At 39.1% G+C, this 20,153-nt stretch overlaps 1 protein-coding gene across 4 annotated transcripts in view; it reads left to right on the top strand.

The window, feature by feature from the left end:
• The window catches only part of frmpd2 (FERM and PDZ domain containing 2), a 28,149-nt gene extending 8,566 nt beyond the window's left edge, over positions 1–19,583 (top strand). For 2 of the 4 annotated variants that reach the window (XM_084741626.1, XM_084741625.1), the window contains exons 7-28: positions 526–610; positions 1,110–1,254; positions 1,354–1,425; positions 2,504–2,678; positions 3,307–3,442; positions 3,539–3,677; positions 4,048–4,200; positions 4,338–4,523; positions 4,752–4,911; positions 5,049–5,247; positions 6,256–6,356; positions 6,640–6,720; positions 6,981–7,088; positions 7,549–7,665; positions 9,306–9,487; positions 9,734–9,832; positions 11,252–11,345; positions 12,993–13,078; positions 14,609–14,804; positions 17,970–18,184; positions 19,221–19,287; positions 19,410–19,583. In XM_084741626.1, coding sequence (XP_084597752.1) covers positions 526–610; positions 1,110–1,254; positions 1,354–1,425; positions 2,504–2,678; positions 3,307–3,442; positions 3,539–3,677; positions 4,048–4,200; positions 4,338–4,523; positions 4,752–4,911; positions 5,049–5,247; positions 6,256–6,356; positions 6,640–6,720; positions 6,981–7,088; positions 7,549–7,665; positions 9,306–9,487; positions 9,734–9,832; positions 11,252–11,345; positions 12,993–13,078; positions 14,609–14,804; positions 17,970–18,184; positions 19,221–19,287; positions 19,410–19,447 — 2,834 coding nt within the window. In that variant the 3' untranslated portion in view covers positions 19,448–19,583. Of the gene's footprint in view, positions 1–525; positions 611–1,109; positions 1,255–1,353; positions 1,426–2,503; positions 2,679–3,306; positions 3,443–3,538; positions 3,678–4,047; positions 4,201–4,337; positions 4,524–4,751; positions 4,912–5,048; positions 5,248–6,255; positions 6,357–6,639; positions 6,721–6,980; positions 7,089–7,548; positions 7,666–9,305; positions 9,488–9,733; positions 9,833–11,251; positions 11,346–12,992; positions 13,079–14,608; positions 14,805–15,923; positions 16,443–17,969; positions 18,185–19,220; positions 19,288–19,409 lie in introns of those variants that run through there. The other 2 variants (XM_084741628.1, XM_084741627.1) reach the window with 2 other exon arrangements.
• Positions 19,584–20,153: the final 570 nt, after the last annotated feature.

Genomic DNA, 20,153 nt, shown 5'->3' with positions numbered 1-20,153 from the left:
ACCAGCAGCTAGTTGTCTTAGCTAAGCATAAAAACAGGAAGCTAGGCCTAAAAGGTTAGACTAGCTCCATCCAACAGAAGAAGAAATTCAACACAATACATTTTATTTTATGTAATTTTTGAATGTGTACAAAAATTGAAATGTGTAAATGGGTGAAAAGTGAAAAGAGTGAGATTTACAGGTGTTGGTAGGATGTGGGCTGTGTTACTTGTGGGCAGAGCACCTAGCAGTACCTCTAAAGCTCACTTAGCAAGTTATATCCTGTTTGTTTAATCCGTGCACAAACAGCCATGCAAAACGCCGCTGCTGGCTTTATGCTAAGCTAAGCTAACTGACTGCTGGTTATAGCTTCATACTTAGCGGACAGACATGAGAGTGGTATCAATCTTCTCATCTAACTCTCAGCAAGAAAGAATAAGCATATTTTTTATAAAATGTCAAACTACTGCTTTTAGAGGCTTTACCAATGTGGAAGCTTCATATTAGCACGTGAATATGAGTTTTATATACTAATTTGTTTTTCAGGAGGCTCTTTTAACTCATCATGGGCGCTGAGGAAGAAGATTGCTAGAACGTTTTCTGGTGCATCTTATCCATGCGACTCCACAGGGTACGAACTACTGACAGCAAAGTGACCCCTCTCCACTTCCTCCCATTCATGACCCCCTTTTTATGATATCAAATAACTAATTAAAACCAAACTTCTCAGAATAATTACACATGAATAAACACTTGAATAAATATCTTTCTTTTTTTTTTAACACAATACATTTTCATTAACCAAATTCAAGTGAAATTAATTTGTTGCTTAAAGGAATAATTCACCACAGAATCAAAAATACATATTTTTCCCAGGCCTGTAAAAAAAATTAGTTTTGGAAATATATCATCCATTTTTGTAGTGAACTGTCCCTTTAAATGATTTTTTAAAAAAAAAAAAAAAAAGACAGCAAGAATAAAGAGACAAGTAAAAAGACAGCACTAGGAAGACAAAATCCCCTGAGGAAACTTCTGCCATGAAATGTGTGATGTTTCTTTGAGCCATCGCGTCATGAGTGACAGATCTCCCCTCCCATCAGACTGAAAATGGAAAACTCATTTTTTCCCAGGATTCCCTCGGGAGGTCGACACAGGGAGAGTTACAGCAGCTGGCAGCCGCTGAACCGCAGCCCCTGCAGTCCGTTCTTGGATGGCAATCGAAATGCCAACTCAAGGTTTGAGTCCACATTGAGTCTCAGTGACAAGAAAGTGAAGGTGAGCCAGATTATTATAGCAAGTTATGAAATCTAATAATAAAATGATGTGATAGATGAGTTGACAGTATATTTTCTTTTGCCTTGTCCTCTGTTGCAGGACATGGGTCCTGAGTTTATGAGGATGTCAGATGAGCCGCTGGTTGTCTTGGAGCTGCCTGGATCCATCGTGGTGAGTTCCACTGCCCTTTGTACATACAGAATAAAGCATTACTCTGCAGCTGCATGGATAAGTTTTATCCCTAAACATATTCAGAGACCTCTTTCCAAGTTTTTACTTTTTGGCAACACTTTATTTGAAGGTGTGAGCATAAAGGCATGTTCACACCAAAAGCAAAATTAATATTTGACTGAGTTAGTCACGCAAGTTTGATTGCCGGATCATTTCGGATTTCGCATTGTGTGATTTGGATCATTTGCTTCGCTTTGCTTCAAATTATACAAATTTCACATTTATTCCCGTCTTAACTATGTCATGACACGTGACATTAACATTAAGTTGTCATCAGATTGTCGTAACAAAGATGTTATTCGCTCAACTAATGTCAAGTTGTTATAACAAATTGATATTAATAAAGCCAATAATGTCTTTTTTGTGTAGATGTGGGTTTTCTTGCTGGGTTTGACTCCTGGCACTCCAGGACTGAGTCAGCTAATTAGGTGGCTAGCCCCATGGCTACATGAGCTAACTGGCTAACACTACCCACAGATACCAGCAGACAGCAGTTAGCCTTAGCAACAAGTAAACTAGCTAACCGTCATCAGGTAACTCTGACAGCTAATTCATCTTGGTGCTATACCCTGTCGTCAAACTGGCCTTGTAACATTCTTGAAACTGTCACAAAACCATTTGACAGTGTAATAAAACTTAATGACATGCTTATGAGAAGTCCAAACACTTAACTTGAGGTCAAGGACAAGTTTAATGCAATGTCAAGTTGTCATGACAAAGACTTTTATATCTTAGGTTGTCTTGGTTAATGTCAAGTTGTCATAACAGACATTTTTGTTTTGGTTTGTGTAAAGTAGTCTAAACAAAGACATCCCAAACAATGTCAACTTTGCAGTCATAAACATTTATAAAGACTCCTAGGTGTTAATGACAGGTGTCATGACATGGTTATAACAGTGTAATGACCATCTGATCTCATCCATCTCATACCACCAAAAGTTGAAAAGGTCACTCCCATCAACTTTCTTTTATTTATTTGTTTTCAATTGTCGTTAAAAGTCTTTTCTCCCTCTGACAGTCAAAGAAAGGAAAGTCTCCAACCACCCAGAGAGAGCTCAGTGTGCTGATGCCAAACGGTCAGAGCATCCTGGTCAAGTGTGAAGTGAAATCCAGAGGAGGAGACGTCTTTGACATGATCGTGGCTCACTCCAACCTGATGGAACATTTCTACTTTGGCCTTGCTTATATTGATGGTAAAGAGGTTTAAAAAAAAAATTGAGCGAGTGAGTGCATCGTACTCAGAAGGAACAAAGATGAAAACTGTAAAACTGGGATGAGTAAATAACTAAATGGCCAACTGAGGTCGTTTATTTAGGTGATGTAATTGCTGATTAATTTACATCCTGTTGGGAGCAAAAGCCTGAAAATAAAACTTCAAACTTTTTTTTTTTTTTAAGAGAACTGTGTTTGATTTATCATAGGTGAGAGCATTATCTGAAGTTAGAAAAAAAAAAACACTGGGGCTGGGTTACACCCACAAGGATTAATGTTATAAACCCAATTAAATCCTGGTGAATTTATTTTGAAGGAAGATTAAATTCAAACCTCTTTTGAGCCTCAGCTTAGTTTTTACTCTAAACCTAAATTAAATTGAATACTTTTGCACCAAACCTTTAAAATGTGATCCAAGATTAACTTTAAATTTACACTTGAGGAGATTTAATTTTTAAGGTTTTTTAACTACAAGGTCATGAGTACCTGTAGTTCAACATGTTAACAGTAAATTGTAGCATAACTACCAATTTAATCTGGTACATTACGATGATTAGATTTATGTAAACTCACTATCTTTCTTTGTTCTTTTATCTTTTCTCTGGTCAGATAATGAGTTTTTCTTTGTGGACAATGATACCAAGATTTCCAAAGTTGCTCCAGATAGCTGGAAGAAAGTGCCTACAACCACCTTTGTCCTTTACTTCAGGGTCAAATTCTTTGTCAGTGACATTTCTCTTCTTTTGTAAGTATTTCTCTTTCTTGTCTTATCCGGAAAGAACAAAGTATGTCTCATATAGTCGGGTCGAATCCTTTAAATGTCTGCGGTCTTCTCTATCAGGCACAAACAGACCCGCCACCAGTATTACCTCCAGCTCAGGAAAGACCTTTTGGAGGACAGGCTGTCCTGCCATGAGGAGACGGCTCTCTACCTGGGAGCTCTGGCCCTGCAGACAGAGTGCGGAGACTGCATGCCTGAGGTTGTAAAACACAAATTAAACTGAAAGGAGCCCTCTCATAAAATTACTTATTCTAATAAAGTCAATTTAATGGTCAGCTCAATGGATTTCAAGTCAAGATAAAAAAGCATTTTTAACCCTTTTAGATCTGATGTCCAATCATGTTTTCTTACTGTAAAACAAAGTACGACATGAACTTACTTAAGTTAGAACCAACCAGTTTCAATCAGGAGAGCGAGACACAAGGTTTTTACAGTCTGACACTTCAATGCTAGATGCCACTAAATCCTACACACTGGTCTTTTAAAAAGATGCCATAGTATGAATTATTGAGTTTTTAGTGCATAAATTAAGCTCTTCTAAATGAAAGGTTTTGATCTGTTGTGTTTAGGTGTATGGTAGGAACTACTACCGCCCTGACCAGTATGTCTCCAAGAGCGTGATGGAGAAACGTGCCTTGCCTTACATTCAGGGGGAGCTGCTACAACTTCACACCAACAACGCTCAGATGCTCGGCGACGAATCAGAGCTCGAGTTCCTCAAGGTAGTAGAACAGTCGAATTTTATAATGAAAATTAATATTTAGTAGTGTTCCATAAGCTTTCATTTAACACCTATACAAGTATGACAACTATTAGTATCATCTGAAGTACAGTTACCAGTCTCTGTTTGTGTCTGTAGGTGTGTCAGCAGCTGCCGGAATACGGCGTTTTGTTCCACCGTGTGATGCGTGAGAAAAAGCCTCAAGAAGGAGAGATCATCCTCGGGGTTTGTGCCAAAGGAGTCATCGTCTATGAGGTTAAAGCTGGCTGCCGATCCACCAGTCAGACTTTATACTGGAGGGAGACAGCAACGATCTCCTCTAATGTGAGCGGACTGATGGTTTTATCATTTAATTCCTTTTACAGAGTGAAATTCAAAACACATTGCTGCCAAAATACGAATGAGGTCAGTGGTAGGGCTGACGCAGTTATTCAGGTTGACTGCAGTTTGACCATTTCTTTCCCACATGTAGCTATATTGTTGCCTTCAGGGCACGTCTGTCAAGTTTTCTTTGTGTTGTGCCCTAAAAACTTTTCCTCCATGTTCCTGCAGAGGCGGAAGTTTGTAGTAGAGAGTCGGGCCAGCAAGAAGAAGTACACCTTCATCACAGAGAGATCCAAGATAGCCAAATATCTGTGTAACCTCTGTTCAGCCCAACACAAGTTCAACAATGAGATGAACTCTCGCCAGCTCACCCACAGCCTGGCCTCAGGTTAGTTAAAGCACTCTGACGATTGCCAAAGCCAGCTTCCGGGATGCAGAAGCCAAAAAAAAAAAAAACAAAAAAAACTGAAATCCATTCTGCTGTTTGCTGATTATTTTCACTCCTCCATGTTTCTTTGCCTCCAGAGGAGAGCATCGTGCAATATGCGGCAGTGTGTCGTGCTCAGAGCAGCCGGCACAAGTCCTTCTCCTGTTCAGAGACGCCACAGGATGACAGCGGTCTGACCACACCTCAGGATGAGTCCCTGAGCAAGCTGTGCGATGATGTCGCAGCCAGGATCGAGGCCCGCATCAAACAGCAGCGCCAGAGCCTCAATGAGCAGAGGTACTCATGAAACACTTCTCATATTCCTGCTTTAAACATTCAACAGGAAATCTGTAGTTTTATGCACATTCAAACAACCGCAGTATCTGGTGTTTCAGTTGTTCTTGAACTCATTACGGCTGGGTTGCACCAACAAGGATTAAGTGTTAAACCAGGCTAAATCATGGTTTAACTTTAAATCAGGTTGCACCAAACTAGCTTAAAATTGAGAAAGATTAAATTTAAACTTCTCTTTAAACCTCAGTATAGTTTTTTTCTCTGAACCTAGATAAAATTGAATTCTGTTGCGTAGATGCTGTGATGCAGTATTAACTTTAAACGTACATTTGAGGTTTAACTTTTAAAATGGCAGCCTTTTTGAGACAGACTGAGCAAAATAATCAAATTACTCCTCAAGTTAAGGGACAGACGTAACACATCTCAGTTATCATGTGTATGTCTCCTCTAATCATGAGTAGGCTAATTAGTCTAACTAACTTCTTAGCTAGCTAGCAAACAATAAGACTTTTTTTTTTTTTTACTTTTAAGCCTTTATGCAAACAATATAACTTGTTTTATTTATTTATTTATTTATCTGCTAGCTAGCAAACAGTGGAATGTTTTGTTTTTACTTTTTAGCCAGTAAGCAAATAATATAACTTTTTTTTTTTTTACCTTTAACCTAGCTAGCAAGCTAGCAAGCAATATATTATGTTAATTTGTGTAAGCAGGCATAGCCATATTGATGAAACTCAATTAAAATTTCATTTCAATAATCATTAAACCTAGATTTACTAAACTGAGATTGGCTTTTAATTTGCAATAGAGTTCTGCTTAATTATAGATCTGGATTTACACATTTTAAAACTAGAGTGTAAGATTTGTTGGTATTTACTGATAGAATATGGAAAAAATTGAAGATAATATTCATAAGTATTTTTTCATCAGTGCATGACCATCTGAAAATAAGAACCATTGTTTTTTATTACCATGAAATAACCTGTTTGGTGTTCTGTGTTTCACCTGCAGTACCTGCTCCAGCAGTCTGCGCAGCAGCACTGGTATGCGTTCCCCAGCCTGCTCTCAGAGGAGCGGCTCTGAAGCTCCGTCTGGCTCCCCGGCAGCCAGAGGTACGACCGAGTGCACTGCTCATTTTGTCTCCTGGATGGACTCAACAAGCAGCTCCGTCATAAAGTAGCCAAACAAAGATAATGTTAGCGCTGGGTGCTTTTTGCTGCTAGCTGACATCTTTGCAGCTGTTTGCCGCCATTAAACATCCTTATATCTTTACAGATGTGATTTTGCTTCATGAATGCGTTTACAATACTTGTGTGATGCAAATCAAAATCACACTGTTAAACAAGTTTTCTTTTTAAGTATGTTAAGGTTTATGTTCCACTTTGTGTCTTACAGAAACACCAACAAAACTGGGGTCATCATCAGAGAGAGAGGTTTTATGCGTTACATTAAAGAAAGACCCAAAGCTTGGCCTGGGTAAGATGATCACACCCAAGAAGAATTGTTAAGATTTTGATTTAACTGGTAATTTGTGCGTTCCACTGCACATATGTGTTTGACTTTGAGTGTATGTGGACTTTTCCTGGATTATCAGAGCATTTTGGAACTTTGAAGGCAAAATGCTTGAACAAATCCGACAGGAATAAATATTATAGATCATAATCTTCCAGAAAATCCCTTTGAAGGTGACAGAGGAATTTCTTTTCCTGACACATCTGTGGTTTGTGTTTGCACAGGTATAGTGATAGTTGGAGAGGACACTGTGGGACATTATGACTTGGGTATCTTCATTGCTTCCGTCGTGCCTAATGGACCTGCTGATAAGGACGGACGAATCCGACCAGGTAGAGAATCATGCGGACATTTTTGCTTTATCCTTAGAAACACTTTGTACAAAGGATTACTGCATTTTGCTTTGTTTTTCATTTAAAAATCACACTTTGTCCTCATCACTTCTGTTTTTCCATTTTTGTCCTAAAAACAAACCTAATTTATTTTGTTTAAATGCGTTTATTAATTGTGTCTGTGTTGGTGTCCTTTTAGTTTGCTCATGTTTGTCCAATTATCTGGTGATAAGTTCTTCTCTTTTGAATTCATCCAGCATCTTCCTCTTGTTTATGAGAATGACTGTAGAGACTATGGAGCAGGAAAGTGCAAAGGAGAACAAAGAGGGTATGGGAGGTGTCTGTGGGGTTCAATCACAGGCTTTTTAGGGTCACGCGTGGGTTCAGAGGTGGCGGCGAGGTCCTCAGACTCCGCTGTTATCGGACACCAGCACCAGATCACTGTGACCTTTGCGTGCAGGTGGTCGTCTGATCTCGCTGAACCACATCAGCCTGGAGGGCGTCACCTTCAGCGAGGCAGCGGAGGTCATGCAGAGCAGCCCTGAGGAGGTGCAGCTCATTATCTCACAGCCAAAAGGTGCTTTGTGTGTGTGTGTTTACTGTATGAGTGTACTGATACTGTGGCTGTGACCCTTGCCCTCCTTTGTTTGCATGTAACATTGGAGTTTTAGTAATTAGCCTGATGCAACATGTAAAACTTTTCTTTCTTTGTGCTTCATAGTGCCTTTACTGTAGCTTTAGCACATGTCCCTGCATGTACCATTTTCCTCTCTATTGTTTCATGCAATAACAGGTCAAAAAATATTTGTGTATTTTTATATCATCATCCCACTTGTTTGTCTTTGGGCAAAATGTCAGTTTATGTTGACTCATCTTGCTCTCAAGGGCATAAACATATTCCATCCTCCACCTCTCATGATACAGTACAAAGCTTCAAACTCTGATGTTAAACACATTGTAGACCCAATGCAAAAAATCAAAGTGTTAGGAAAGTGTTCTACATCTGACATGAATTTATATTTTAAAGGCTAAAATAGGATGTCACAATGATTTATTGATGATATATTGTTGTAGGCAAGCCAAGAATTGCTGTGGTTCCTTTAACAAGAAGTCAGTTTTTGTTTTGGATTTTGGATTATTGCAGAAAATAAAAAAGCTTATACCAACATGTTTTGTTTGGCAAGATAATCTGACAATGAAAAACGAACACCTTTTTTTATTACTGGCCTGTGAATACAATTAGTGAAATGTAACATTAGGCTATAAATGAACTGCAACTACATTACAGTCACCTACTGTAACATAACATGACATAGCACAACATGACGTAACACAGGGCAAGGTAACATAACGTAACACAATGTAACAAAACACAATGTAATGTAACACAGAGTTACGTAACACAACGCAACATAATGTAACTTAATGTAACACAGTGTATCAACCACTAAGTGAACAGCGGGATGATGTTTATGGCAACTTATGTAGCCTCTTTCAGTCACTTCTTAGCAACCACCTGTTTTAAAACAAGCAAAAGCTTCAAAATACACATGTGGGAGGCATACTTTATATCATAGAACAAAACTTAAAGATAAGCTGTTAACTACAGACCTTATTTCAAGCATCTAACCAAAAGCCCTTCCAAAAAATCCACTGACTTCAAGACAGGGGAACTGGAGGTGCAAATATGCCAAGTCATTTCCAGGTTTTAGCCTGCACCACTCTACAGGCTAATATATCTACGAATCTGAACAAAAAGAAAGTTTGTAATCGTCAGATCTTTCATATTCAGATACACTGAAATACACTAGATTGATGAAGATTGATGCCTCTTTGTCTGTTCAGTAAACATGAAGCTACAGCTGGCAGCTGTTATCTTAGCTTACCATAAATACTGGAAACAGGGGTAAACAGGTAGCATTGTTTTTGTCCAAAGGTTAATAAATCTGTATTTTTTTTAAAGTTATATGTAAAAATTACATGTTGTGGTTTAAGAGGGGATTCTGTGCCTCACTACTTCTTGGCCATAATTGACAGAAACTAACAAACGACTAGCTTGCTCCCCCTATGTTCAGTTTTTGTGCTAAGCTAACTGGCTACAGGCTCTAATTTCTCAAAGTGACAGTATAATCCATCACCATACTCTGAGCGTTTACAACATTTCCCACTTCAGTATTTTGAGGTGTAACATTAACCGTCTGTTCTTTTTCTCCTCAGTCTCCCTCAGTCCCAACAGCGTGCGGTCTCCCATTTTGAGGAATTACGAGTCCCAGACCACACTGATGGCCGACGGCCGATCAGGAGAAGAAAGCTCGGATGAGATTGTTTCAGTCATGATGACACCGAAGACCGGCAACAGGCTGCATGTCCCCCGAGAAGTACGAGCCCTCAGTTCACAGGTAGAGTCATGGTGATGGTTCAGGTGTTTTTGTGTCAGTATCATAGCATAATCATTTAAAGGGTCATTAATTAAGTAAAACCTCATGCAGATGGCCAGAATTCATATCAGCAGTATAGAATTTTGACAACCCTGGCATGGTGAAGTAACTGTTTGCTGGTCTTGATCAATAATTGGTGACCACTATAGTAATTTTATACTAACAGTAATCAGTATGCGTGTATGTTTCTGTCTGTGTTGCTTTCAGGACGGCTGCTCTGTGTCTCCTCCTCTAAACTGTGCGAGGCTGGAGGAGGTCACTGTGGAGCTCAGAAAGATATCAGGGAGTCTGGGCATCAGCATCTCTGTGAGTCTCTGAAATATTTTATCAAAGATGAAGTTGTGAATTGGTACTGTAGAACTCACTCCAGGCTTAAAAGTTATGTGACTGTACTTACAATCATTGACTTTGACAACATGTAAAACTGTGCCAAAAGGAATTCAGAAACAATGTCATTACAAGTACAGTGATACATTTGCTGCTGTTAAGTCTGATATTATTGTTTAAATACATTCTTGTCATTTTTAATCTGCCATTGATGTGACTATATGACTTGGGGGCACAAACAATGAATAATTTAATCTCAGATTAATTCTGATCAGTTTAGCAAAGGTTTAAAATGAGTAAATCCAGATTAATAATTAAGCAGAGCTCTGTTGCACAAACAAAAACAAATCTCTGTTTAATAATTCCAAGTTTATTGATGTAAACCTAAACCTAATTACCTAAAATAAATAAATAAATGATTTATGAGTCGTCAGGACGTTTAAAAATTATGTGAAATTTAAGTCTAAAGGAGTTGAGAAACGGTTACAACTAAAATTTTTTGGTTGCCCTATAAACATTAGATTATTTGCTAGCTAGCTAAAAAGTTAACGAAACATTACATTGTTTGCTAGCAAGCTAAAAAGCTGACAAAATGTTGCATTGTTTGCTGACTGGCTAAAAAGTTAAGAAGACATTACATTGTTTGCCATTGTAGTTTGCTAAAAAGTGAACAAAAGTCACCTTGTTTGCTAGCCAGCTAAAAAGATATTTAGCCTAGTTAGCCTTTCCATGAAGTCTCGGCAGAGAAGCCCAAATCAATTTTATACAGTAAGCCTAATTTTGTTCTTGGTGAAAACTCCAGTAAGTTAAATTAATACTTACAGTTTGTGTTCCGACTCCCACGATCCTTTTAAATGCATTTTCAGACACTTTTCCATCATGACAGTAATAAAAAATTGTAAGAAAAACCCTGCACCCATTTAAATACTGTGTTTACAATGTGAGAATGTGATTTAATACATTAACAGTCAGGAGAAAATTAGTCCAGTAACTCCAGCAGTGGGTCACAAAGTCTGCAGTATACAATCTGATTACCATGTGACAAGATTAGAGAGAGAGAAGTGTTGGTTTATGTTACGTCACTTTCACTGATTGCTACTGCATTAAATAACAGTGACAGTACTAATAACAGCAAAGTACATTTTGAGTTGGTGTTTTTGGTACTGTACGAACTCCAGCTTTACACTTCAGCAGTTCTTATATTTGCTGACCTGAGGGAAGGCTGCTGTCATCATCATACATATAGATGTCAAGTCATTACGACATGTGTGGATGAGGAACCGTAATCCATAATCTGTATTGTAACTGGTGCCAATATCAGTATCCAGCCCTACTACTCCCTCCTACAGTTAATCACAGATGTGTTCTGAATGAAAGTTTTTCTCATCAATCATTCAGGGTGGTGTCAACACCAATCTTCGGAATGGAGGAATCTACATACGAAGCCTGGTTTCAGGAGGAGCTGCTGAGAGAGACGGACGTCTACATGCAGGTATTACAGCTAAATATCATATCCAGCAATGGTCTTGTGTAAATGTGGAGGGTAATCCTTTCTAACTGGTTAAATAATTGTATGTTTGATCTGTTTACAGCCATTTGAATCCTCCCCAGAGTGGCAATTTATTGGTTTCTTATAAAAACCCTTTCTTGAGAACTGGGACAAATTATGTCTTACAAAAAACTTTAAAATATTGATACCAACACAAGAATATTTTTTTGGTCAGTTTAAATTTTTGGTCATAATAATGTGCAATGATAACAATATTTCTTTTAATTTGTGTGTGTGTGTGTGTGTGTGTGTGTGTGTGTGTGTGTGTGTGTGTGTGTGTGTGTTTGATTGAAAATTTTGGATGATTTCTGTCAACTCTGTCTGATGATTTAACTGGACATAAAGCTACACCCTGAGGACCCCTGTCTCACTTCCTGGTGTAAAAAAGGCAGGAATATCACTCCAGCACTGATATGCTTTCTACTTTTCAACAAATTCATTAAATAAAATTGGTATCAGATGCGTCTCAAACATAACCTGTCAGATTTTTACAAAAACATGATTTAATCAGGCTTATAAAGGTTGAGCTATTCCCTAAGGACCCCTATCTTACTTCCTGGTTTAAAAAAGGCGGGAAAACTGCCCAGGCACCTTTAAACTTTATTTTTTTCAACAAATTCATCAAACAATTGCAACAGATGTGTCTCAACCATAACATGTCAACTCCATAGCCCTGCAATATCAAAGTTAAATAAAAATGATGGTTTAAAAAAATTTTGTTTTGATTAGCATTAAGAGAACTTCTAGCAAATAAAATGACTGCACACTACAACTATGCAATGAAATGAAAAAGATGTCAATTTTTCCAGGATAATTAAAGAGTAGACATTAAAACCCCCTCAAAATACGATTTTGTCTCAATTCCCAAGAATGACGATGAATGATGGGTCGCCCCTTCTTATAAATGTGCAGGTTTGCTGCAGACTCCCAGCGTGAGCTCTGCACTGACGGCTGCTGCAGTCTTTTAGCACGTTCTGAGTCTGATAGTGAGACAGCCCTGAGCAAGAGCGCAGGATTACTGGACTGTAGGATTATTGTCTATCCAACATCTAAAATTAAAAACGGGTGTATGTGTTACTCAGATGGAAACCTATATAAAGCCTGCGTTATTCTTCTTTGAGGGGATCAAGGAAAACAGCAGCAGCTAACAGGCATACAGTAACAATAATGACCAGCATATTACACATTCACATGAAAGTGTAAGCTGGAAAAGAGGAAGATAATAATACAGGGTAATGCAATGTTATCTTTAATGTTTTTTGTTGTTTGACCAAATGTAATGAGAGCACACAGCAAATAATTTAATTTAACACTTAAGATGTATTTTTGACCATCTTCCCCAGAGCCATAACAGCTCTCAGAGTGGACAAACAACACTCCATTTAACACTGTGTCACCGAAATTCAACACCTATTAAGATTAGAACATTTAGTGTCTACGGTTTGGCCTTTAGATGAAGCTTTCAAGGCAGAAAGAATAATGTTACAGGAGAAAAACAGAACACAAAATCTAAATGTAACAGCGTAAAGAACCGAAGCAAATAGAGGAGAAAAATCTAATTTAATGTGTCCCAAATGTTCTTTGTTACAGGTGACAGACTGTTGGAGGTGGATGGGATTAGCTTCCAGGGCTTCACCTACCATCAGGCTGTGGGGTGTCTGAGTAAAACTGGGGAGGTAAAGGACGACATGTGACTGATGTTGTATTATATCAGTGTGAGAAGTCTATTAGAGACCAGTGATTACCTGCGCCGATGGTGATGAGCTGTGTTTTAGCCACGCTAGCAGCATCGCTATAGGCATGACAATGTCTGTTGTTCAGTTGTTCTGTTGGTCCATACTGAAATACCTCAACAGCTATTGGATGGATTGCCATGAAATTCAGTACAGATATTTGTGGTTCCCAGAGGACAAATCCCTGTGTCTCTGATGATGCCTTAAATGTTCATCTTGTACCGCCATGAGGCTGATAATGGTGGTTTTTCAGTGAAATGTTGCATTGCAAATTTGATCCAGTATTTTATGGAAAAAATGAAGTGACCCTTTAATTTTTCCTCTTTTAATGAAGTTGACACGTTTATTTAATACTTTGGTTTCAGCTGTACTTTGAGTTTAGTGCTAATTGGCAAGTGTTAGCATGCTAACATGTTAAACTAAAATGTTTAACATGGTAAACATCTTACCTGCTAAAGATTTTAGCAGAGGTGTGAACTGACTTTAGACTTGGCTTGACAAAATTAATTATCTATACTTGGACTTGAACACCAGTGACTTATGATTTCACCATCATGTTGCAGGAGGGAACCATGACGAATTAATGTTACATTACTTAACGCAAGCTGGAAAAAATGATAGCAAAGCTCGTATGTAAAACATGTGGGTTGAAAATTACAGACGGAGACACAACAACTTCCAACTTTTGACATTTGAAGTTCCACAAAGAACAGTAAGTCAAGACCTATATTAGCATAGTTAGTGATCTCATGCATAGCTAATGTTAGCTTAACAGCAGAGTAAGTTTTGGGAGTTTATTTTTATTTGCATTTCCATTACCACTTTTAATGTGCTGAGCTGTGGCGAATTGCACCCAAGACAGACCTTCTCTAGAGTGAGGCCAAAATGCGCCCGTCTTACCTTCAAGTGGTGAGCGGCGATGTCTCGCCAACTGTGGTCAAACCGTGTCTACACCCCTTTCTCCCCCCTCCAAATAAGCATATGTTGTGAGACTGAACTCGTGTGTGCAAAAGAGTGAAGCAAGTTTTTAAAAGTCTTGTGTGTTCTGTTTTCCGTACTTTCGTTGCTTCTAACTGAATCTCTGTGGTTTGAACTTTAGTTTCTCACCTGCGTTGCTGGGTTGCCTTGTTGTAATGGAGATACAAATCCCTGCTGGGCTGGGCCGATGTGCCACATTATTATGTTGACTTGTTTAGGACTTGAAACTTAATGTGAACGACTTGGGACTTGACTTGGGACTTCAGTGCAAAGACTTGAGAATTACTTGTGACTAGCAAAACAATGACATAGTCTGACCTCTGTATGTTGGCACTGTCATTCTGAGCATGTTAGCATGCTGATGTTAGCATTAACTCAAAGATCCACTGTGTCTGAAGTTCCTGGTTTAGTTTGGCTCTCCTTTTTTAATCACATATTCTTTTTTCTATGTCTCCCAATCACATTCTTGTCTTTTCCTGTCCTTCCTGCATCTAGATGGTAACCTTGGTTGTGGAGAGGGAGTCCATGAACCTGCCCAGGGTTTCTCTCAGTGCAGACACCAGCAGCAGCACATCCAATCAGAGCATTGGTCCAGCTACCAGAATGCAAAGGATCAACAGCTGCTCGTCCACCAGTACTAATCCAAACACGACCACTGAGCGGCCCAGGGACTACAGCTTTGTCACTGACGGTAGGAGACCCCTGGACTTGTAACACAAAATACACCATTTATTCTTGAGAACTGGGACAAAACTGAACGTTGAGGGTCTGAAGCTGCTCAGAGTTCCTTAATGCTAATCAAAATACACACTTTTAAACCATAATTCTTATTTAGAAGAGCTACAGAGTTGACATGTTATGGTTGAGATACATTTAATTAACACATTTAATGAATTTGCCAAAACTAAAAAGTTCACCAGTGTTTGAGCAGTTTTCCTGCCTTTTTTAAACCAGGAAGTGAGACAGGGGTGCGTAGGGTGTAGCTAACCCTTGTTACACCTAATTAAATCATGTTTTTGTAAAAATCTGACAGGGTTGATTGATCAGTGCTTGATGGAAATTTGGGACACAACCTGAAAGGGCCAACATTTTTATTTTCAAAAATCCATTTGACCCAAGGTGATTGTAATAGCACATTTTTACACATTTTTATACCTTTATTATTAACAGGTATTGTTAGTTTTAGATGCTGAAGGTTTTTGACACATTTTTAAATTGTCTGAAGTTGTGAATTCTTGTTTGGGACAAGGGTGTTCTCTGGCATTGGGCAAGTTAAACAAAAAATCAAAATGCAAACATTTCATAAATCACATATATTTCTTATATATAAATCCTTAAAGAATAATTTTTCACCCAAAAAAAATCTAAATTAGAGGGTTGGTATTAATATTTTTTAAGATTGGACATGATTTTTCCCAGTTCTGAAGAACGGGTGACATTCAAGTGCCCCGACAAACTAAGAAAGACTTGGATCTTTTCTTTCTGTGAGGTGCTCAGGCAGCATTTGTGTCTCTTGCAAACTCCGAGATCGATCTGAGTCAGAGCGTTAAGTCACAGCAACGCCTCACACTGCTGAGGAAGAACCTGCGTGAGAGAACCTGTTGACTCTAAGCTGTTTTGTGCTTTAATAGCCCACCCAGGCTAGTCTGGCTGCTTGCTTCAAGGTGAACTTTCACACACTTCCTCCTCTTCATCCTGATCTTCCTTGCTGACCCCGACCTTCCTCTTCTTATCCCTCTGGCTTCCCTTATCCTTCGGCCTGTCCTTCTATATCTGTCATCCCACATCTCTCCTCTTTCCTCTGACACAGACAGGCATGTTTTAACACAATACAGAGTGGATTTGATCACATTAAGAGGTTATCATCTCGACGACCGTTAACGCAGGACACATGAGGCCAAAGTAGAACCTTCAAAATGTCCCTCCTGTCCATTTCTGCACACACCTGTATCAGTGCTCATTTTATATACATTTATATATGCATTTGTCAATGAATAATATAACTGAATTGAATTTCTATTTATCAAAATAATCTTAATTGACTTACTGTCGCCTTTCATCATGTCTGCAGAAGGCTGCAGATGACATGCAAGTAATGATTCCTTTATCTATTTATTTTTTAATTTTAAAATAGCAAGTATTGATTTCCTGTGATGATAAAGTGATTATTCTGTAATCGAGAATCTGTTCTTGACAAATTGCTGTTGTAATCAGAAGAAAGCTACCAACTAAACTCATTTAAAACCATCTTTTGTGTTTTGTGTGTGTGTAATGTTTGTAAAGGGGGAAAAATGGGACCAACTGTTGCAAAATAAAAGCAAAAGGAAACATTTTGGGAAGCACATTTATTTTGTTTCACTAGTGGCCAGTTAGCTTAGTTAGCATTAGCTTAGCTAGGGTCTCGCCCCTGTCACAAACTCCCCAGGCCCCCAGCAGGCTGTGAGGTGGCAGTGTTTACTACCCCCACCTCAATCATTAATATGTTATATGTCATTTGTTTAAACTAAGCAAAAGTGTAAAAACAACAAGTTGTAGTTTACATGTTTTACTGGCAGGCGGATTTTTCTTTCTTTGGACACAGTGAGGCTGGATGTTTCCCCCGTTTCCAGTTTTACGTATGCTAACCAACTGCTGGCTGTAGCTTTATAGGGGTTATTCTATTCTTACATTCCCAGGGTCCTGTGCTCTCCAGCTCTATACGAGTCAGGACCTAGAACAGAGGACCTTGGGAATTTAGGACCTTATATATTATACAATCCATACAAGAATGTTGGCCTTTTTTGTGATTGCTGTGGCAGAGAGTGCCTTTCATTTCAAGGCAGCTTTTCTGAAAATTGTGATGCATGTTGCAGCGTTTTTAGACATTTTTTGAGGGAGCAAGAGAAATTTGAAAAACAAAAACAAAAAGGCAACGTGTTCTGGTGAGAATAAAACCACACTCTGTTCTGAGTGATCTAAGTAACCTTACCAAAAAGGCTCAGGATTACAACAATTTTAACAAAATATGCCTTATTTGTAAAAGAAGCGCACCTGGGCAATATTCCACAAAGAAGCTCAATGGAGCTCAAACTCAGTGATTGGTCAAATTTACAAGGTTGTGCAGAATCCACAGGGACTGGTTATGATTTGTGTTCACTGCTGCGATCACAACTTCCTGAAGGGACTGAATTATATTTATGATAGATATGAGAGAGGTGTTGATCTTCTAACTTTCAGCATGAAAGCAAAACATATTGCTTTAAAAGTAAAGACAGTCATTAGACGAAAAACAGATAATACATGAAATAAATGTCAGTACTTTCTGGCTCCTTGTACAAGGATGAAGTAAATCCTAATTCTAGAGAGAAAACTTGAGTCTCCTGCTGCTCTCATGACATGTTCTGGTTAAAACACACTGCACGTCCAACACACCTGGTTACTCTATCTGACCATCTGCTCTCTCTGTAGCTTTGTTATCCCTGTTGCTACGTTGTTCACCAGAAAACGATGCTGTAACGGCTGCAGTCACTTTCAAAAGACCCACCTACCGCCATAGCATCCACCTGTAGGCTCCGAGTCTCATCTCTGAGAAAGTTATCATTGTAGTTTTGTTGCATCCTTGTAAGAAGTGATGAGGTCCAAGTCTATACACCAAATATCTACTCTGCTTTAGTGTTTTTTCCATTCATTTCTCAGTTTAAGTTGAAATCTCAACAACTCAAAGCTGATTCAAATATAATGAATTTCCTCAAACAAAAGAATATAATCAGCTATATATTTTCTCTACCCTTCTTGCTTCCTCTCCCATCCATCCACCTCCTCTCTCCTTTTTCACTCCTGGCCTCCATACTGCCTCCCACCGTCCTCCCACCTCCAGACAACACCCAGGAAGTGACTCTGACGAAGAGCGCCAGCGGCCTGGGCTTCAGCTTCGTGATGTGCGAGCTGGATCCGCCCACTCGCGACTTTGGCAGCCTGGTCCGAATAAAGCAGCTTTTCCCCGGCCAGCCGGCCCAGGAGAGCGGCAGGATCCAGGAGGGAGACGTCCTGTTAGCCATCAACGGCCAGTCGCTCAAGGAGCTGTCCTATCCAGTATGTGCAGTATTTACATGTTTATTAATCTCATTAGTTAACCTTCACTTTCTTATATCTGACATAAATTCAGAATAGAAAATTATTTATCATTTGCATGATGATGTCTTAGTTTGAATTCCTTATTGCCTCATGTATCTCTAAATTTGCTGCTTTTGAATGTGAATATTTGGGATGAACTGAAGGATTAAAGCTGGGGTATGCAGTATTTGTGGTGTCAAAAGTTCCAAAATAACAACGTATTTCAAGTGGTCTGAGAGAAAACCAGACTTCTACTCCTCTTGGATCTGATGCTTATGAGATGGTTCACTCACAGCGACTGAATGAAATGAACCAGTTACGTCTAAGGTGCTGAAACAATACCGGGTAACAGGTGTTCTATGGCAGCCATTTTCAACCACTGGTTTGGCCTCAGACTGCCATCTAGTGGGCCCTGGAGGTAGTGATAAATGTGACAAATGGTTAGATTAAAATGTAAAACAATATTAATATAATAAAATTTTGAAAGTTTTAATATCATCACACCAATCAAGACACATCATCAAGTAGAGACAAGCATGTTAGCTAGCTATCGCTCCCGCGGATGCAGCGACTCAAATTGGATGGGTTTTTGGAAAGGTGATCCTCACAAATTCTTAAGTTACAGAAGGTTGAAAACCCCTCTATAGTAGTTTTGAAACGTCTGTTCAACATACTCTGCGTGATGTTTCCTGTATTTTATATAATGATGTTGCTGCAAACAAAAATAAAAACTTGAAGTCGATATTCTGCCTAAAACGTCTCTTATACAAAAATGCCGTTTTCTCGTTTTTTGTCTGAAAGATTTGTTCTTTCTTTTGATATATTCCACGTTAACATATTCATAGAAAGGAATATTCTGTGGCTGTTGAAAAGTCAGTGAATTTTGTCAAAAATGCTGGCACTGGCTGGCAGGGAAAGTTAAGTGTCTGAACACTCCTTCCACCGCTGACATCATCTATCTGCAGCTTCATTATTTGTGCCCGACTCTGATAAAAGTTCTCTCTTCTTTCTGCAGAAGGTGATAAAACTGTTCAAGACTTCACCAGCTGAGGTTCGACTGACCCTCTGTCGGCCTGCACCAGGTACACACACACACACACACACACACACACACACACACACACACACACACACACACTCTAAAATACACACGTAGATGTTAGCGGCCACCTGATTTCCTCACCTGTTTGTCTGTTCTTTGCAGGGATCCTTCCCTCCATTGATCAGCTTATCGGCACATGAGTGACATCACAGTGTTATACGGATGTTCAGAGGCGCCACTGTGCTTCCTGATCGATCAGGACGTGGTGAAGGAGAACCGAGGACGGGGTGAACCGTAGTGGTGTTCCGATCGGCGCATTAAGCTGATCTCATTGACAGACTCTGCAGAGAGGTCAGAGAAACTCCACAGCGTGACATGACAGGATGTGATTTGACGCAGCACGCTGTGACCTTCTTGATGACCAGCCAGTGGGAGTTTTATTTAATGAGTGTTGTCATAGTCCAGAGGGATAAACTCATGTTTTTAGTCACCTCACAACACTGCAGCCAGGCATTAATGTCACACAAAGAAGACATCATTTTGACACAGTGTAACACGCTGTACACAACATGCTGTGATATGACAAACTCAGTGAGACAAAATACGACTCATATGAACTTATTGTCATTAATACAATTATGAGTTTCAATGTCCTACACTTATATCAACCACTGGAATATTGATTCTTAAGTATCATACACTCAACATTTTGGTGATTTTGGTGTTTGTAAAACATTTAATTCAACCTCTGGGGGAGATGATGCTTCTGTTGATGTAATGTGCGTGCAGCTTTTCAGTGACATCAGCTGTAAAAGGGTCTATGTGATGAGAAAAGTTTGTTTTAGATCATTACAAAATTGCCTCAACTTCAAATTCTAAGGCAGCCTTGACCCTACCTTTTTCAGT

This window comes from Lutjanus erythropterus, chromosome 17, assembly GCF_056507025.1.
Source record: "Lutjanus erythropterus isolate fLutEry1 chromosome 17, fLutEry1.hap2, whole genome shotgun sequence".
Taxonomy (NCBI): domain Eukaryota; kingdom Metazoa; phylum Chordata; class Actinopteri; order Lutjaniformes; family Lutjanidae; genus Lutjanus; species Lutjanus erythropterus.
This window is presented reverse-complemented; position numbering and strand designations above follow the sequence as displayed.